At 41.3% G+C, this 14815-nt stretch overlaps 1 protein-coding gene across 1 annotated transcript in view; it reads right to left on the bottom strand.

Moving 5' to 3' along the window:
* The window catches only part of wdr18 (WD repeat domain 18), an 88244-nt gene that overhangs the window by 31276 nt on the left and 42153 nt on the right, over positions 1 to 14815 (bottom strand). Inside the window, exons 6-7 of the mRNA XM_017714256.2 lie at positions 3383 to 3447; positions 1885 to 2009 (exon numbers count right to left, since the gene is read on the bottom strand). Of these exons, the coding sequence (XP_017569745.1) occupies positions 1885 to 2009; positions 3383 to 3447 (190 nt within the window). The remainder of the gene's footprint in view (positions 1 to 1884; positions 2010 to 3382; positions 3448 to 14815) is intronic.

Below are 14815 nucleotides of genomic sequence, written 5' to 3'. Positions count from 1 at the left end.
GTAAATTTCTTTTATTTCATGCATCGGGATCTGAAGAAATCCATTCTCCATTGTGATTCCGTAAAGAGGGTGTCATTGACCAGCAGTTAAAAAATGGAACATCCAAAAAAAAAAAAAAAGAATTCATCAGCTTTACCTCAGGGTGGCCTGCTGTTTCTCCATTTGACAAACTGCTTGAGGGCTTTCAGCAGCACATTTTCCCTGCAATATTATATTAACCATAAGAGCACTGCATGGTCAGTGTGATATGACGACACTCATGTAAGACCTTTCTCAGTGGACTCAGCCAATCGAAAATAAATGTAAAAAGGCTTTCATCGTCTTGGCTGCGAGCCACTATGATCTAACTCATCAGTATGTTAGAGCAACGAAGGTAGCTCATTAGGGGGCCAAACACCTAACAGAAGAAAGAGATTTCGACCATCCAGGTGTCAAGGTCTTCACACTTAATCATTCAAAGGCTGACCAGAATACTGCATCAAGACTAGAGCTGGAGTGATAAAGTTGTTTGATATGAAAGCTCCAATGCCAGATGTCAGGCAACAGGGCAAAGTGGTTTTCATCCAAAAAAGCAAGCAAAAAAGTCTGCAATGAACATTAAAATCTAACACTTTACAAATAATCTGAACGTTAAAAAAAAAATCTGTTTTCTTCATAGTCCTACACTAGTCAAAACAGCCAAGTTCAAACAGTTTGAGTAGGAGATCAACAGCGCAACACAAACACTGTCCACTGTGAGTGATGTGGCCTTTAGCTTACATGCTGTTTAGCATTAACTCATTTAATAAACGTCTTTAATGAAAATCACATAAATAATACTGTGTTACTCATTTTCTTTTCATAATAAACTTTTACCTCTCATTTTGAAAGTTCTCGCTACAAAAACATGGGTTTGTTAGATCCTGGCTGTTGCTTCTCTAAACAACGAACACTAAAGCAACTTGCATGCCCCCTGCTGGACAAACTTCAGACTGCTAGGAGGGAGTTACAAAGCCTCATCCACATGTTTTACATATTAAAAAACAAAATGTTTTCCATCATTATAGCAGACATTTTATAATACTTAATATGATTCTGCAAGCTTCTAGTTGTAGTCTTTTAGTTCCTTCAGTTCTATTTCCTAACATGACGATTACTGAAACATCAACATTATGGTATAAATTTCAAGATGTGTTCTTTATTTGATTCCATTTGAAAGCCCTTTCTTTTAGTTTAGGTCCCAAATTTCAGTTTCAGTCAAGAATTTTCATTTCGGAAAATCGCTAAAAAAGTGTTTGTTTTTTTTTAAAGAACTCACGGTTATTCTACAGCTTCACTCCAAAGAACCATTTTTGGCACCTTTGTGATTAACAGTGTATGGAAATGAGCAGAATACATCACTCTTTTATGCCACTGCAACAATAAGGGATGATGTCTTTAGTGTATATCCTGCCCAGAAGGAGAAACACAGAAAACTTTAGCGTTTTACACCACATGCTGTGGCCCATGAAGAGGCAATCTCGGTCACAGTGGAACATAACCCCACTGAGGCACTTGGCCAAGTCAGAGCACAGGCATAGATCCTCGTCTATTTGTGCCACTTGCACTACACGGTCTCATCAGTCATCCCGCAACGGCAGTCAGTCAAAGCCGCGGTGCGAGAAAGAGCAGACGGAAAGCAGCTGAGACGAAGCTGCTCGAAGGCGCTGGCCTTACGCGTCAGCCGAGAGTGTGTCTGCACATAGACAGGTCGTCTGGCAGGGAGGAGAGGAGGCTACAAGCATGGGCAAGCACTGATTGATGTTTGTGGGGGAGGTACAGAGCGTGAATATGGAGACTGGGTTGGTGGAGAAAGGTAGTAGGCCAGAAATCGAGATGCTGTCAGAGATACAGAGCGGCACGCACCTTTGTGGTTGATGCAGCGGATACACTGCTTGCTCTGAATGTCCCACATCCTGACCGTTTCATCGTGGGAACCTGACAGCAGCAGTGTGCCGTCCATGGACACGGAGAGACACATCACCAGGTTCCTGCAACAACATGTGCCAGAGAGTTACAGTGCAATCAGACCAGCATTCATTTATTTATATATTAGATTTCCAGCCAAAATGGCCAGTATGTACAAGATCTTAATTGTTCCAGAGATATTTCTAGGGAGATTAGATGAAAGATAATTACGTTGCAGAAGGAAAGGGAAAGTCAAAAGTGGGGGGGTAAAAAAAAAAAAAAATAAATAAATAAAAATCACAGCATCCAAAAGTGGAGTTCAAAATATTATTAAAACAGAGAAAATGGGACTCCTAACTATCATGGCAAGACCTAGTAGACCACCAGGACTGTCAACATCAGATCAATAGTAGTTTTATCAGTACTTTTACAGTGCTTTTATCCCTGAAAGACAGAAAAGAAGAAAACAGAAGAAAAATCGAGCTCTGCTCTTGCTCCTTTTTAAAATAACATTTAAAAAGGGTTGTAGCCTCATGTAGTCATGTGACTAAACATCCTAGTCACTATTGTTGGGAATCAGTTGAACGAAGGAAAAAAAAAAACAATTTATTAGAACTTGGTTGAATATGTATGTATCTGTCAGTTAATGATTAATCACCATCCCTATGTAATAGGTAATTATATTACCAACTATATTTATGTATAAAGCTGCAACTTATAAATTATATAATGCAAAAAAGTATAACTCAACACATAATAACACATTTTTAATACGACAAGTGATTCCAAGCTTTTGAGTGATAGTGTAAATGCTTAGCATGCACAAGTACAGCATTTTATACTGGATCATCTTCACCTGTATTACAGGTTTTATGCTCACACTGCAAACAGCATAATACACATGCTTGGGTTCACATTCCCTGGATGATCCCTGCTTGGCAGAGTTCAACAGCGTTATCTGGCTCTGTTTACATATGACTGACTGAATAATTACCATATGTGTGCTCTAACAGTCTCATACTTCGGGAGGAAAAGAAGAACTTTCCACTCCAAATTACTATTGCAGTATACTCTGGCTGGATGCTACCACTGTTTACAAATGGCTAGAGTCTGCTTTTGCGCACCCATTGTGCTCTGCCCAAAAATTCATGGCACGGACACATATACTGGCAGCTTCACATACCATGCGGTGGGGTGCGATTAGAATTCTTCACTTCTACAGCAAAGCGCTTCAGCAAAAAAATAAATAAACAAATAAACAAACACTTCCAAACAGAAGCTTTGCATCCACGCTACAGACTCCAAACCAAAGCATCTGACAGTAACGTTTAAAATGGCAGATTCACCTCCAGCCTGAACTTTAAGCTTGCCCTTCCTCTCAGAGACTGATGGGGCTTCCCTCAGCTTTCTGATCTCAGCACAGACACAGAGCAGACCAAAGCAGACATCACCTTACCTGTGGCCTTTGAAGACCTGATTGCCTTCACTGTCCGACTGGAAGGTCTTATCCCGGCTTAAAGTCTGCCAGAAAGAAAGAAGAAAGCAGAGAGAAAGAGGGAAAAGGAAATATTTAGTACAAAACTGGCAAATGTTTGAAGCCCCCAAACAAATTAGCACATCACTCATAATATCACATTGTGATCATACTGCTAGAGACTGGGATATTCTCTACAATTACGGCTGTCATATTATTAAAACACTCATAATTCATTATATTTAAATAAAGGTTTATTTCCAAAAAGAGCAGTACATTTAGTTATAGCTACAGTCATACGCAAACATTTACATTTTACATGCTTTGATAAGTTAATACATTCACATCCTCTGCAAATTACATACATATGGCTTCTTTATATGTGTGTGTTAAATTCAGCAAATAAACTGTAATTGTGCATTAAAATGTGAAATTTGTTCTCTGTAGAGGAGGTGTTAACTTTTTTTTAACTTGCAAAACCAATAAAACAATATCAATTTTAACAGAAGTGCCCAAACTTTTGCTTACAGCTGTATATGAGTGGAGTTTCATTAAACAATTAACATCTGATAAATCAATAGTTCTCTTGTGAGTATCCAGTGTGGTCTGCTAAAGCTGTCCTTCAGTGCTAATGTAACTAATACTAGTGATGCTGTCCGTATCCGTGCTAAATTTTGCTTACTTATAACTTGCTGTCCTTCAGTAATGAATAAATGCATAGCACAGCAGCATCTGGAAATAAAATGAGTTTCTTCAAGAGAGCCATCAATGGAACTTTTTACTTTTTAAAAGCAGTACTTGAACGAGACAGCTGTAGTCGTGGAGTCATGGCAACAGCATGCGAGCAGCTGAACTTCAGGCTGGAACAACGGATGGTTCAGTAATATAAAATAAAATAGCATGACAATTATTTGCATTAATGCGTTAACTTTGACACCGCTACCTACAGTATATCAGTACTACACTGCGTACTGTCAATGTATAAAACTGGGACCACCAGAACTCCAATCCTGTTGTAGATAAAGCTACACAATGACAGGTCTGGGTATTTGGAGACCCCTCTGGTTGAAATGTGTAATTGCATGAAAAACATAACATCGGTTGTGCTTCACACCCCTTCCTCAGGTGGATAAATCTGATGATTTTGAGTGTTCTGAAAGAGAATTCTAAGAGAACTTTGTGAAGGACGTGTCTCCTGAGGATGCAAGTGAATTATCTGCTGTTATCATCATATCTTCTGTACTGTGCTACTGTAGGTCGAAGACCATCAAAGAGGAGAGGAGGAAGGCGGGTTAGAAGGCAGCGAGAGAGAAAGAAAGGCAGGAGTGTGGAGGTTAGAGTAGGGACTCTGAACATAGGGACTGGTAAAGACAGAGAGCTTGCAGACATGATGGAGAGAAGGAAGGTAGATATTCTGTGTGTCCAGGAGACCAGATGGAAAAGAAGCAAGGCCAGGAACATTGGAGGTGGATTCAAACTGTTCTATCATGGTGTAGAGAGAAAGAGAAATGGAGTAGGGATAATCCTAAAGAAGCAGCTTGGGAAAAGTGTTCTGGATGTAAAGAGTGTGTCAGACAGGATCATGAGCCAGAAGTTGGAGGTTGATGGTGTGATTTTGAATGTGGTCAGTTCATATGCACCACAGGTTGGTTGTCAGTTAGAGGAGAAAGAGGAATTTTGGAGTAAGATGGATGAAGTGGTAGATGGTGTCCCTAGAGAGGAGAGATTGGTGATTGGTGCAGACTTCAATGGACATGTTGGTGAAGGGAACAGAGGGGATGAAGAGGTGCTGGGTATGTATGGTGTGAAAGACAGAAATGCGGAAGGTCAGATGGTTGTAGATTTTGCAAAGAGAATGGAAATGGCTGTGGTGAACACATTTTCAGAAGAGGGAAGAACACAGGGTGACATACAAGAGTGGAGGGAGGTGCACACAGGTGGATTACATCCATAGCAGGAGATGCCACCTAAAGAAGATTGGAGATTGTAAAGTGGTTCCAGGGGAAAGTGTAGCAAGGCAGCATAGGGTGGTTGTCTGTAGAATGAGATTAGAAACAAAGAAGAGGAAGAGATTGAAGACAGAGCCAAAGATTAGATGGTGGAAGCTGAAGGAGGAGGATGGTTGCAGGCAGTTCAGGGAAAAATAGCAACAGGCCCTTGGGGGCAGTGAGGAGCTACCTGAGGACTGGGAAACTACAGCTAAGGTGGTGAGAGAAACTGGCAAAAATGTGTTGGGTGTTTCGTCTGGTCAGAGGAAAGAAGACAAGGAAAGTTGGTGGTGGAATGAGGAAGTCCAGGAGAGTATTCAGAAGAAGAAGGCAGCTAAGAAAAAGTGGGATAACCAGAGAGATGAAGGAAGTAGGCAGGAGTACTGTGAGGCTAGTCGCATAGCGAAAAGAATGGTGGCAAAGGCAAAGGCTCAGGCCTATGATGAGCTGTATGAGAGGCTGGACAGTAAAGAAGGAGTAAAGGACTTGTATCGTTTGACTAAACAGAGAGATAGAGCTGGAAAGGATTTACATTGAATTCAGGTGTTCCATTCACTTCCATGGCCACAGGTGTATAAAACCATGCCCCAGGCCTGCAGACTGCTTCTACAGACATTAGTGAAAGAATGGGTCGCTCTCAGGAGCTCAGTGAATTCCAGCATGGTACCATGATGGGACGCCACCTGTGCAACAAGTCCAGTCATGAAATTTCCCCACTACTAAATATTCCCACAGTCAACTGTCAGTGGTATTATAACAAAGTGGAAGTAATTGGGAACGACAGCAACTCCGCCACAAAGTGGTCAGCCACGTAAAATGACAGTGTGATCAACGGATGCTGAGGCACATAGTGCACAGAAATCACCATCTTTCTGCAGAGTCAATCACTACAGGCTGCCAAACTTCATGCATCCTTCAGATTAGCTCAAGAACAGTGCAGAGAGCTTAATGGAATGGGTTTCCATGGGTTTCCAACTTGACTGGCCTGCACAGAGTCTTGAACTCAACCTGACAGAACACCTTTGTGACGAATTCCATCAGTGTCTGACCTCACAAATGCGTTTCTGGAAGAATGGTCAAAAATTCCCATGAACAAACTCCTAAACCTTGTGGAAAGCTGAAGCTGTTATAGCTGCAAAAGGTGGGCCGACATCATATTAAACCCTATGGTTTAGGAATGGGATGTCACTCAAGTTCATATGCGTGTGAAGACATACGAGGGAATAATTTTGGAAATAGTGTATATTCCTGAAATATCGCTTAGCAAATGATATATCGTTCAGCTCTGATTTAGGTACAGACGCTAACACGTCTATCTTATCTTAAGTATACGTTAGAGGGTTTTCTGGCTCTCACCATCTCCTAAATGCTTTGATCCATTGGGTTAATTTCATCAATTAAGGAATAAGTGGCATCAGGCATATGGGTGGTCCACTATTTCTAAACTGGAGCACTGCTGACTCAAACCCTTACATCACTTTTTTAATGGCATGCTTGAGGATTCTCAATTAAACATGACAAGAGAGTTAAGAGAACGGACAGATTACTGGCTGCATGGGGCCAAAATGCATCTATTTCAAATTCATATATGCACACTAATATGCCTTTCAGTATGCAGAGACTGGACTTGCCAGGAAATAAAGAAAATGCATATTTAGAGAAGGGAACTGGAGCAGGAAAGTGTTTTAATTCCAAATTAAAGGATAGAGCATACACTAGAGCCTGACCAATATAGTGCCACACCATGCAACAAAATTTCAAGCACTGAGGAAAACCCTGCCGATGAAGGGTCTATAATCAGTGGCTTGTCTTAGAATTCAATAAACCCAGGGCTACTTCGTTAAATATGAATCATTAGTTTTTTTTTCTTAGAATTAGATCATGATCCCAACATATGATTAACATATCAATTTTGTACGTTTAAATACAAACAATAAAATTACATCATTTTCTACACTAAGATGGTGTGATGGTGTGTTGTGCAAGCTCTTTATCACTGAATATCAATTTAAACCAGCACAAATGAGGCCTGATTATACCTAATTTGATTGGTGTCGTGGAAGTATTGCATAAGTCCCTGTAGTTCCAGATTAAAAACCTTAGTATTTAATAAGTCTGAACATTTTTGAGACCTGCTACTGCAGTTAACGCCTCCTGCTAGTAAAAAGACATCCACAGTGATGAGGTCAGCCAACTCAGGCTTTGATGACAGACAGATGCTCTGAATCCTGAGCAGAACAGGCTACAAGGTGAAGGTAAAACTGTATAAAGAAATAAGTCTATGAAGCTCAAAGCAGCAGTCGTAAATAAGATCAGGTCGACATTATTGACTAATATCAACACATTATTCAAATTCTCAGGTATTTTACAGCTTTGCATTCAATATGGAAATCCTGAATACTAGACAAGATTCCATCTTTTTTCCAGCAGTGAGTGTGTGTGTGTGCGCATGCTGAGGCTGAGGAGAGGAAGCTGCAGGAGCCAAACTGTAATTAATCCACTCTCTACAGGACAGAAAAGGTCTGAAACCCTGTTTAACGGCTCAAATCAAGCGCTTAAAGACACCAAAGGCTGTCCAAGCCATTAGCACCCAAAAATTGGATGTCTGTCTATCGCAGGAGGTCTTTAGCAGGATTAAATTCCGAAAAGTATCGGCTGCAGAATCGGCAGCTGCTTCTCACTGCTCCCTTGGCCCCTGCGGGCAGGAAACCCTCGCCTTCAATCTATCAGATCCTCTTTATGTACTCAAATTTGAGAAATTCCACTCTTGTTCATCTCCAGAAAAACAATCCGAGCCAACAACGTGCAGCAAACCGTTTCAACCTCAGCCTGCTGCAGGTGTTAAAGCCGCACACGCTCAAGCGCTCGACTCCCGGGGCTCCACTGGGCCGTGAGGGGCTCTTCATCATACACTCATTAACGAGTGCATTCTGAGGGAAGACGTGATGAATTAAAAACACCAGCTACTATAGATAACTCCTCTCGCTAATAAAAAAGACATCCACAATGATGAGGTCGGCCTGCTCAGGCTTTGATGAGAAGCTGAGGCTCTGAATTCTGAGCGGGAGATGCTGCGAGGTGAAGGTGAAACCGCAATTTAAAGGGCTCGTATCACAGAAAGTGTTTTTTTAAGTGAAGAGTGTGATGTTATACGTAAAAGCTAAGTTTTATACCACTCACTCGCCATCTCACACTGCCCATATATGCCAACTAAGCTGTAAGTCCTTGTTTTCATGAAGTTTCACAAAAGTAGGTATGTACTCAAATTCTGGGCAATCCAGCTGACAATCAAAACAAACACTTTCCATTTTGGTGGAAGAAAAAAAATATTTTTCATTTATCAAGAAACGAACAATGTATATGTGCCCTAAAAAGGTACAATAGTGGTTTCAAGGTCCAGTTGTGTACCTTAAATAAGGTTTTTCCCCAGAGGAAAAGTACATATTCGAACATTTTCAATCCTAATGTTTAAAAAGAGAACAGTGAAGTAAAAAGCCAGGAGATGAGTCAGGGTGCGGATCAACACAACTTAGAAAAAATTCTTTCAATGAATTGTGGTACAATTTTGTTTCCAGACTAAAGTTACTGAGATGTACCCTTGAGGGGACCACACAAGGGACAAGAGGGGTACTCTTCATACCACTATTTCTGGGAGTGCACAGTGGTGGTGATAGGAGTCAGGGGTCACAATGTCAACAAAATAATATAGCCATCTTGTTTACCATCCAAAATAACCACTGAAGCTACATGAATCTTATAGGTAATGTTTTATATATGATGTTGAAATGGGTACAATAGTAGTAACATTTTCTCTGGGGACTATTTTGCCTCATCACGCCCTGCATGTACCCCTCTACCATAAATGTGCTACCCCAGGGTTCAATTCTTGGGCCACTCTTATTTAATTTATATATGATTCCTCTAGGTGAAATCATGCATACTTATGGGATATCTTACCACAGCTATGCAGATGACACTCAGATCTACATGGCTCTCTGCCCAAATGACTACGGTCCCCTAGACTCACTGTGCAAATGCCTTGAGCACATAAACAAATGGATGAAACACAACTTTCTGCAGTTGAATAAAGATAAAACAGAGATTATTTTATTTGGGAATAGCAATGAAAGACACAGACTAGCTGCCTATCTAGATTCGAGAGGCCTAAAATCTAAAGAACTAGTACGTAACCTTGGTGTACAAATGGACTCTGATCTCACTTTTAACAGTCATGTCAAAGCTGTCACCAAATCAGCTTTCTATCACCTCAAAAACATCAACAAAATCAGAGATTTTCTGGCTAAAGCAGACCTGGAGAAACTCATCCATGCCTTTGTTTCTAGTAGGATTGATTTCTGTAATGGGCTCCTAACTGGACTCCCAAAAAAGACAATCAAACAGCTTCAGCTGATTCAAAACGCAGCTGCCAGAGTTCTCACTAGGAGTAAAAGGGAGCACATCACTCCTATCCTTAAATCCCTACACTGGATACCAGTATGTTACAGGATAGACTTTAAGGTACTATTACTGGTCTATAAATGTCTTAATGGTGCAGGACCAGTATATTTATTAGATGTGCTCCAGCAATATGAGCCGGGCAGAACTCTCAGATCATCAGGAACTGGTCAGTTAGTGCAGCCTAAGGTAAAAACCAAACACGGAGAGGCGGCATTTAGCTACTACGCTGCTCTGAAATGGAACCAGTTGACAGAGAGCATTAGAAGAGTCCCAACACTAGACACTTTTAAATCCAGAATGAAAACCTTCATGTTTGAGCAGGCCTTTAGCTCAGTTTAATCCACTTTTATCCTGTAGCGCCACTCTTATCCTCATTCATTTAACTTCTTTATATCTATTGTTGAGGACAGCTATCAAGGAGGCGAAGAACAAGTACAGGAGGAAGCTGGAGTGGAAACTTCAGCAGAACAACATGAGGGAGGTCTGGAATGGGATGAGGACCATCACCAGCTTCAGGTCCAACAACAACAGAGGAGTAGAGGTCAGTGTGGACAGGGCCAACAAGCTAAATCTGTTCTTTAACAAATTTGACACGGCAGGCTCTGTCCCCCCCCAGCCTGACTCCTCTGCTGCCAGTCCTCAGCAGACCATACCACTCATCCCCCCTCCCCCTCCTGATAGCCTGCCCCCCTCGTGTGATAGCCCATCTCACACCTCCATCCCTCCCCCACCCACCTCCTCTACAGTGTGTCTCACTGCTGACCAGATGAGAAGACAACTGAAGAGACTCCACACAAACAAGGCTGCAGGCCCTGATGGGGTTCCACCCAGGGTGCTTAAAGCCTGTGCTACCCAACTTTGTGGAGTACTTCAACGTGTCTTCAACTTGAGCCTGATTCTCCAGAGGGTCCCCATGATGTGGAAGACATCTTGCATTGTTCCTGTCCCAATGACGCCACGACCCAGTGATGCCAAGGACTACAGGCCAGTGGCACTGACGTCTCATGTCATGAAGACCATGGAGAGGCTCGTCGTGGATCAGCTCCGACCCATAGTCCAGCCTTTTCTAGATCCCCTCCAGTTTGCCTATCAGCCCCGCCTGGGAGTTGAAGACGCCATCATCTACCTGCTCAACAGAGTTTATGCTCACCTGGATAAGCCAGCCAGCTCTGTGAGGGTCATGTTTTTTGACTTCTCCAGCGCATTTAACACCGTCTGGCCTGCTCACAGTGATGCAGGTAGATGCCCCCCTTGTGTCCTGGATTGTTGACTATCTGACCGGCAGACCACAGTATGTACGCCTGCAGCACTGTGTGTCGGACAGAGTAGTCAGCAACACTGGAGTCTCACAAGGTACCGTCCTCTCTCCCTTCCTCTTCACCCTCTACACCACGGACTTCAGCTACTGCACAGAGACTTGCCACCTTCAGACGTTTTCTGATGACTCTGCAATAGTTGGATGTATCAGCAAGGGTGAAGAGGATGAGTACAGGGCAACGGTGAAGGACTTTGTCGCATGGTGCGAGCGGAACCACCTGCAGCGCAATGTGACAAAGACAAAGGAACTGGTGGTGGACCTGAGGAGGGACAAGGCATCGGTGACCCCTGTGTCCATCAGCGGGGTCAGTGTGGACACTGTGGAGGATTACAAATATCTGGGTGTGTATATTGACAATAAACTGGACTGGGCTAAGAACACTGACGCCCTCTACAGGAAGGGCCAAAGTCGTCTCTATTTTCTGAGGCGCCTGAGGTCCTTCAACATCTGCCGGATTATGCTCAGGATCTTCTATGAGTCTGTGGTGGCAAGTGCTATCCTCTATGCTGTCGCATGCTGGGGAAGCAGGCTGAGGGTGGCAGATGCCAACAGACTCAACAAATTGATCCGCAAGGCCGGTGATGTTGTGGGTGTGGAGCTGGACTCGCTGATGGCAGTGTCAGAGAGGAGGATGCTGTCTAAACTGCGGGCCATTATGAACAATGGCTCCCACCCACTCTACGATACGGTGATGAGACACAAGAGCTCATTCAGCTCAAGACTCATCGTACCAAATTGCACCACAGAGCGCCACAGGAAGTCATTCTTACCTGTGGCCATCAAACTCCATAACTCCTCCCTCAGTGTGTGATTCAAAAAACTGTTCATATGTGCAATAACAACAATTGTGTGTGTAGAGTACTTAAATCTGGTGTACATATTGTAAATTCTATATATTGTCTTAAATTATTAGTAAAGTGTCTATTTTTACATAAATGGCTGCAACTGTAACTGCAATTTCCCCCTGGGATCAATAAAGGAATCTGAATAATCATGTTTCTTATTTTTATTCAAATTTATTATGTCCTTCTTTTAAATTTGATTAACTTCTTTTAAATCTATTGTATTATTTATGTTTTTTTATTTCTTTTTTTAATTTACATAAATTTTATTTTATTTACATTAATTACATTTTTCAGTATTTATTCATTTGTAAAGCACTTTGAATGACCGTTGTGTATGAAAGGTGCTATATAAATAAACTTGCCTTGCCTTTCCTTGCCTTAAACACAGTGTTTTAGGCCAAAACTTAATTTCAGAGTTTTTGTAAAACAGTGGATTTGTTTACATGCACCCAATAGTCCGATCTTAATCGGATTTCTGCAGTTATCTGATTATTTAAATGGTCATGTAAACGGTGCGCTCCAATTTCTTAGACTGAAGTAAGGTCTAGACAATCCGATTAAGAAATCAGACAAAGAGAGTTGGATTTTAGCTCAGTAGTCCGATTTCTCAGTGCATGTAAACTCTGATTCTTTGGGGTTTCTCAGTCTGAGTATGTACGCAACAGACTGTGGTACCGGAAATAAGTGAGCAGTGTTGCATCAAATGCAGAAAAACACTTCCGGAGCAACAATAACACTACATTTGTGACTAAATGAAGGACTGAAATATTCTTCATCCTCTAGATGATGGATCTTCATATTTTCAGGTAATGTGGCACCATGTTTTTTTTTTTTTTTTTTTTTTAAATAAGCCACAGCATGAAGTTCCAGTTTTACATTCCGTTTACATCACAAGTTTACTGGCTGGTTTGCAAAGCAGAAATCTGATTACTGTCTGACACATATCCACCCAGAATTTCCCATTATCTGATTACTGAAGTGCACATACACATCGGATTACTGATACAATCTGATTTTCTGCAATGAATGGATTATTAAGTGCATGTAAACGCACTCAGTGCCTCAGGCATCAGATCTGTAACCATCGCATGCATAACCTTTTGTGAGGGAGCTTTTATCGGAGAGGTTAGAAAATGGAGATATAAAAAAAAGAACTGTGACTGTTTTTGGTACATGAAACCACACTAACATTGAAAGTTGACTTCAGGGGAAAAAGAAAAAAAAAAGAAACAAAAATAGGATATGGGCTCCATAAGACAGAGAGATAGAAATTGCTCATGAAGGTCAAAGCTATAGCAGAAACGTAAGCAAGAAAACGTTTACAGGTTTCACTAAAGTTTGCCAATGCAATATACATGCAGCACTGACTTGGATCAACTAACCACCCAAAATCCAGGACATTTCTATCTGCATATTATTCCAAATCAAGTCCCAGTGAAAGCCATTTGAGTTATGCAAGGTAAACATGCTTTACCTTAAAACTACAGGTGGAAGGACACCCGATATTTAATACAACTGTCTGAGTCGAAATTATTTCATACGGACAGAGTGGCTCTCAATTTATTTCTCTTTTAGAACAAGGCATGAAAGAATTAAGGTGTAAATGTGAAAAAAAAAAAATCCACCCCCTCTCCCTGAGGAACTGCTAAAAACTATTATTCTAATCATCAAAGTTACCTTTAAGATGGTGTACCTGAATAATTAAATGTCTAAAGACTGGTCGAAGAAGTCAAAGGGATTTGAATCAATTGGAGAGCAGCCTTTGAAAATCTTTAAAGGCGAGCTTAAGAGACGTGAAAAATAAATAAGTCAGTAAATCCTGCAGACTAATAAGCTTGGCCGCGATTTCAGACATAGCATCGCTGTGGAATGAGAAACTGGGTTCTGTTACACGAGAGGCAGAAAATCCACACACCACACCGTTTCCCAATCTGTTATTACTCTGATTAACGCTTCTCCATGATGATAAATGTATCTGGAGCACGGAGGGCATGAAATACACATTATTCAACCCCAATTTAAATTTTAAATAACATTTTTTGATGGATTTTTTTCTTCACAGCTTTAGACAAATGGTCCATTTCTATTCAGATTAATTACAAGTTTAGCACCCCAAGAATCAAGTATTGAACCATCAAATATCAAGCAACCTTTTTTCCCTAATGATATTTTTATAGCTAATAAAACATGTTACTCATCTGCATTGTCTTGAACTCTATGTTTACTATCCACACTGCAACTCTGTATCAGTGCCAGATTGGGTAATCTGGACACTTGGGAAAATTCCCGATGGGCTGGTAGCATTTTGGGCCAGTTACAGTGAGCTAATAATAATAAATTCTCTCACATGAGCACAAGAAGGCTGTACTAATTTAGGTGGTAAACCAGTGGCCCCCACCTCAGTGGTACAGCCCCGGTTTGCTGAGTCTCAGCACAGTGGACAGAGATTAGAGGAAGCGGAGGTAAGCTCCTTATTCTCATTTCCCGTTCCACCTTAAATGATGTTCAGATGTTTGCAAGCAACTGTTGTACTACTTAAGGCAGAACAGAAATTTGAATAAAAAGCTAACATCAGCCTTGAAAGATTCACTTGAGAGATTAGTGTGTCAAATTCAGTGCGATTGTGTGAAACTGTCGTTTTCTACCCGTCCAAAACAAACAAATGTGAAAAACCTCAAAGGAAATATCTAATATTACTTCACTGCATCGAGTCATTACAGGCAAGACATTAACAGACCATAAACACGTTTCATGCCCACTGTGCCAATAAGCTTTTGCCTACAATGATTTGGCTCAGATTTTTAAG

This window comes from Pygocentrus nattereri, chromosome 15, assembly GCF_015220715.1.
Source record: "Pygocentrus nattereri isolate fPygNat1 chromosome 15, fPygNat1.pri, whole genome shotgun sequence".
In the NCBI taxonomy this organism is placed as follows: domain Eukaryota; kingdom Metazoa; phylum Chordata; class Actinopteri; order Characiformes; family Serrasalmidae; genus Pygocentrus; species Pygocentrus nattereri.
The sequence above is the reverse complement of the archived record's forward strand: the minus strand, read 5'-3'. Positions and strand labels throughout refer to the sequence as shown.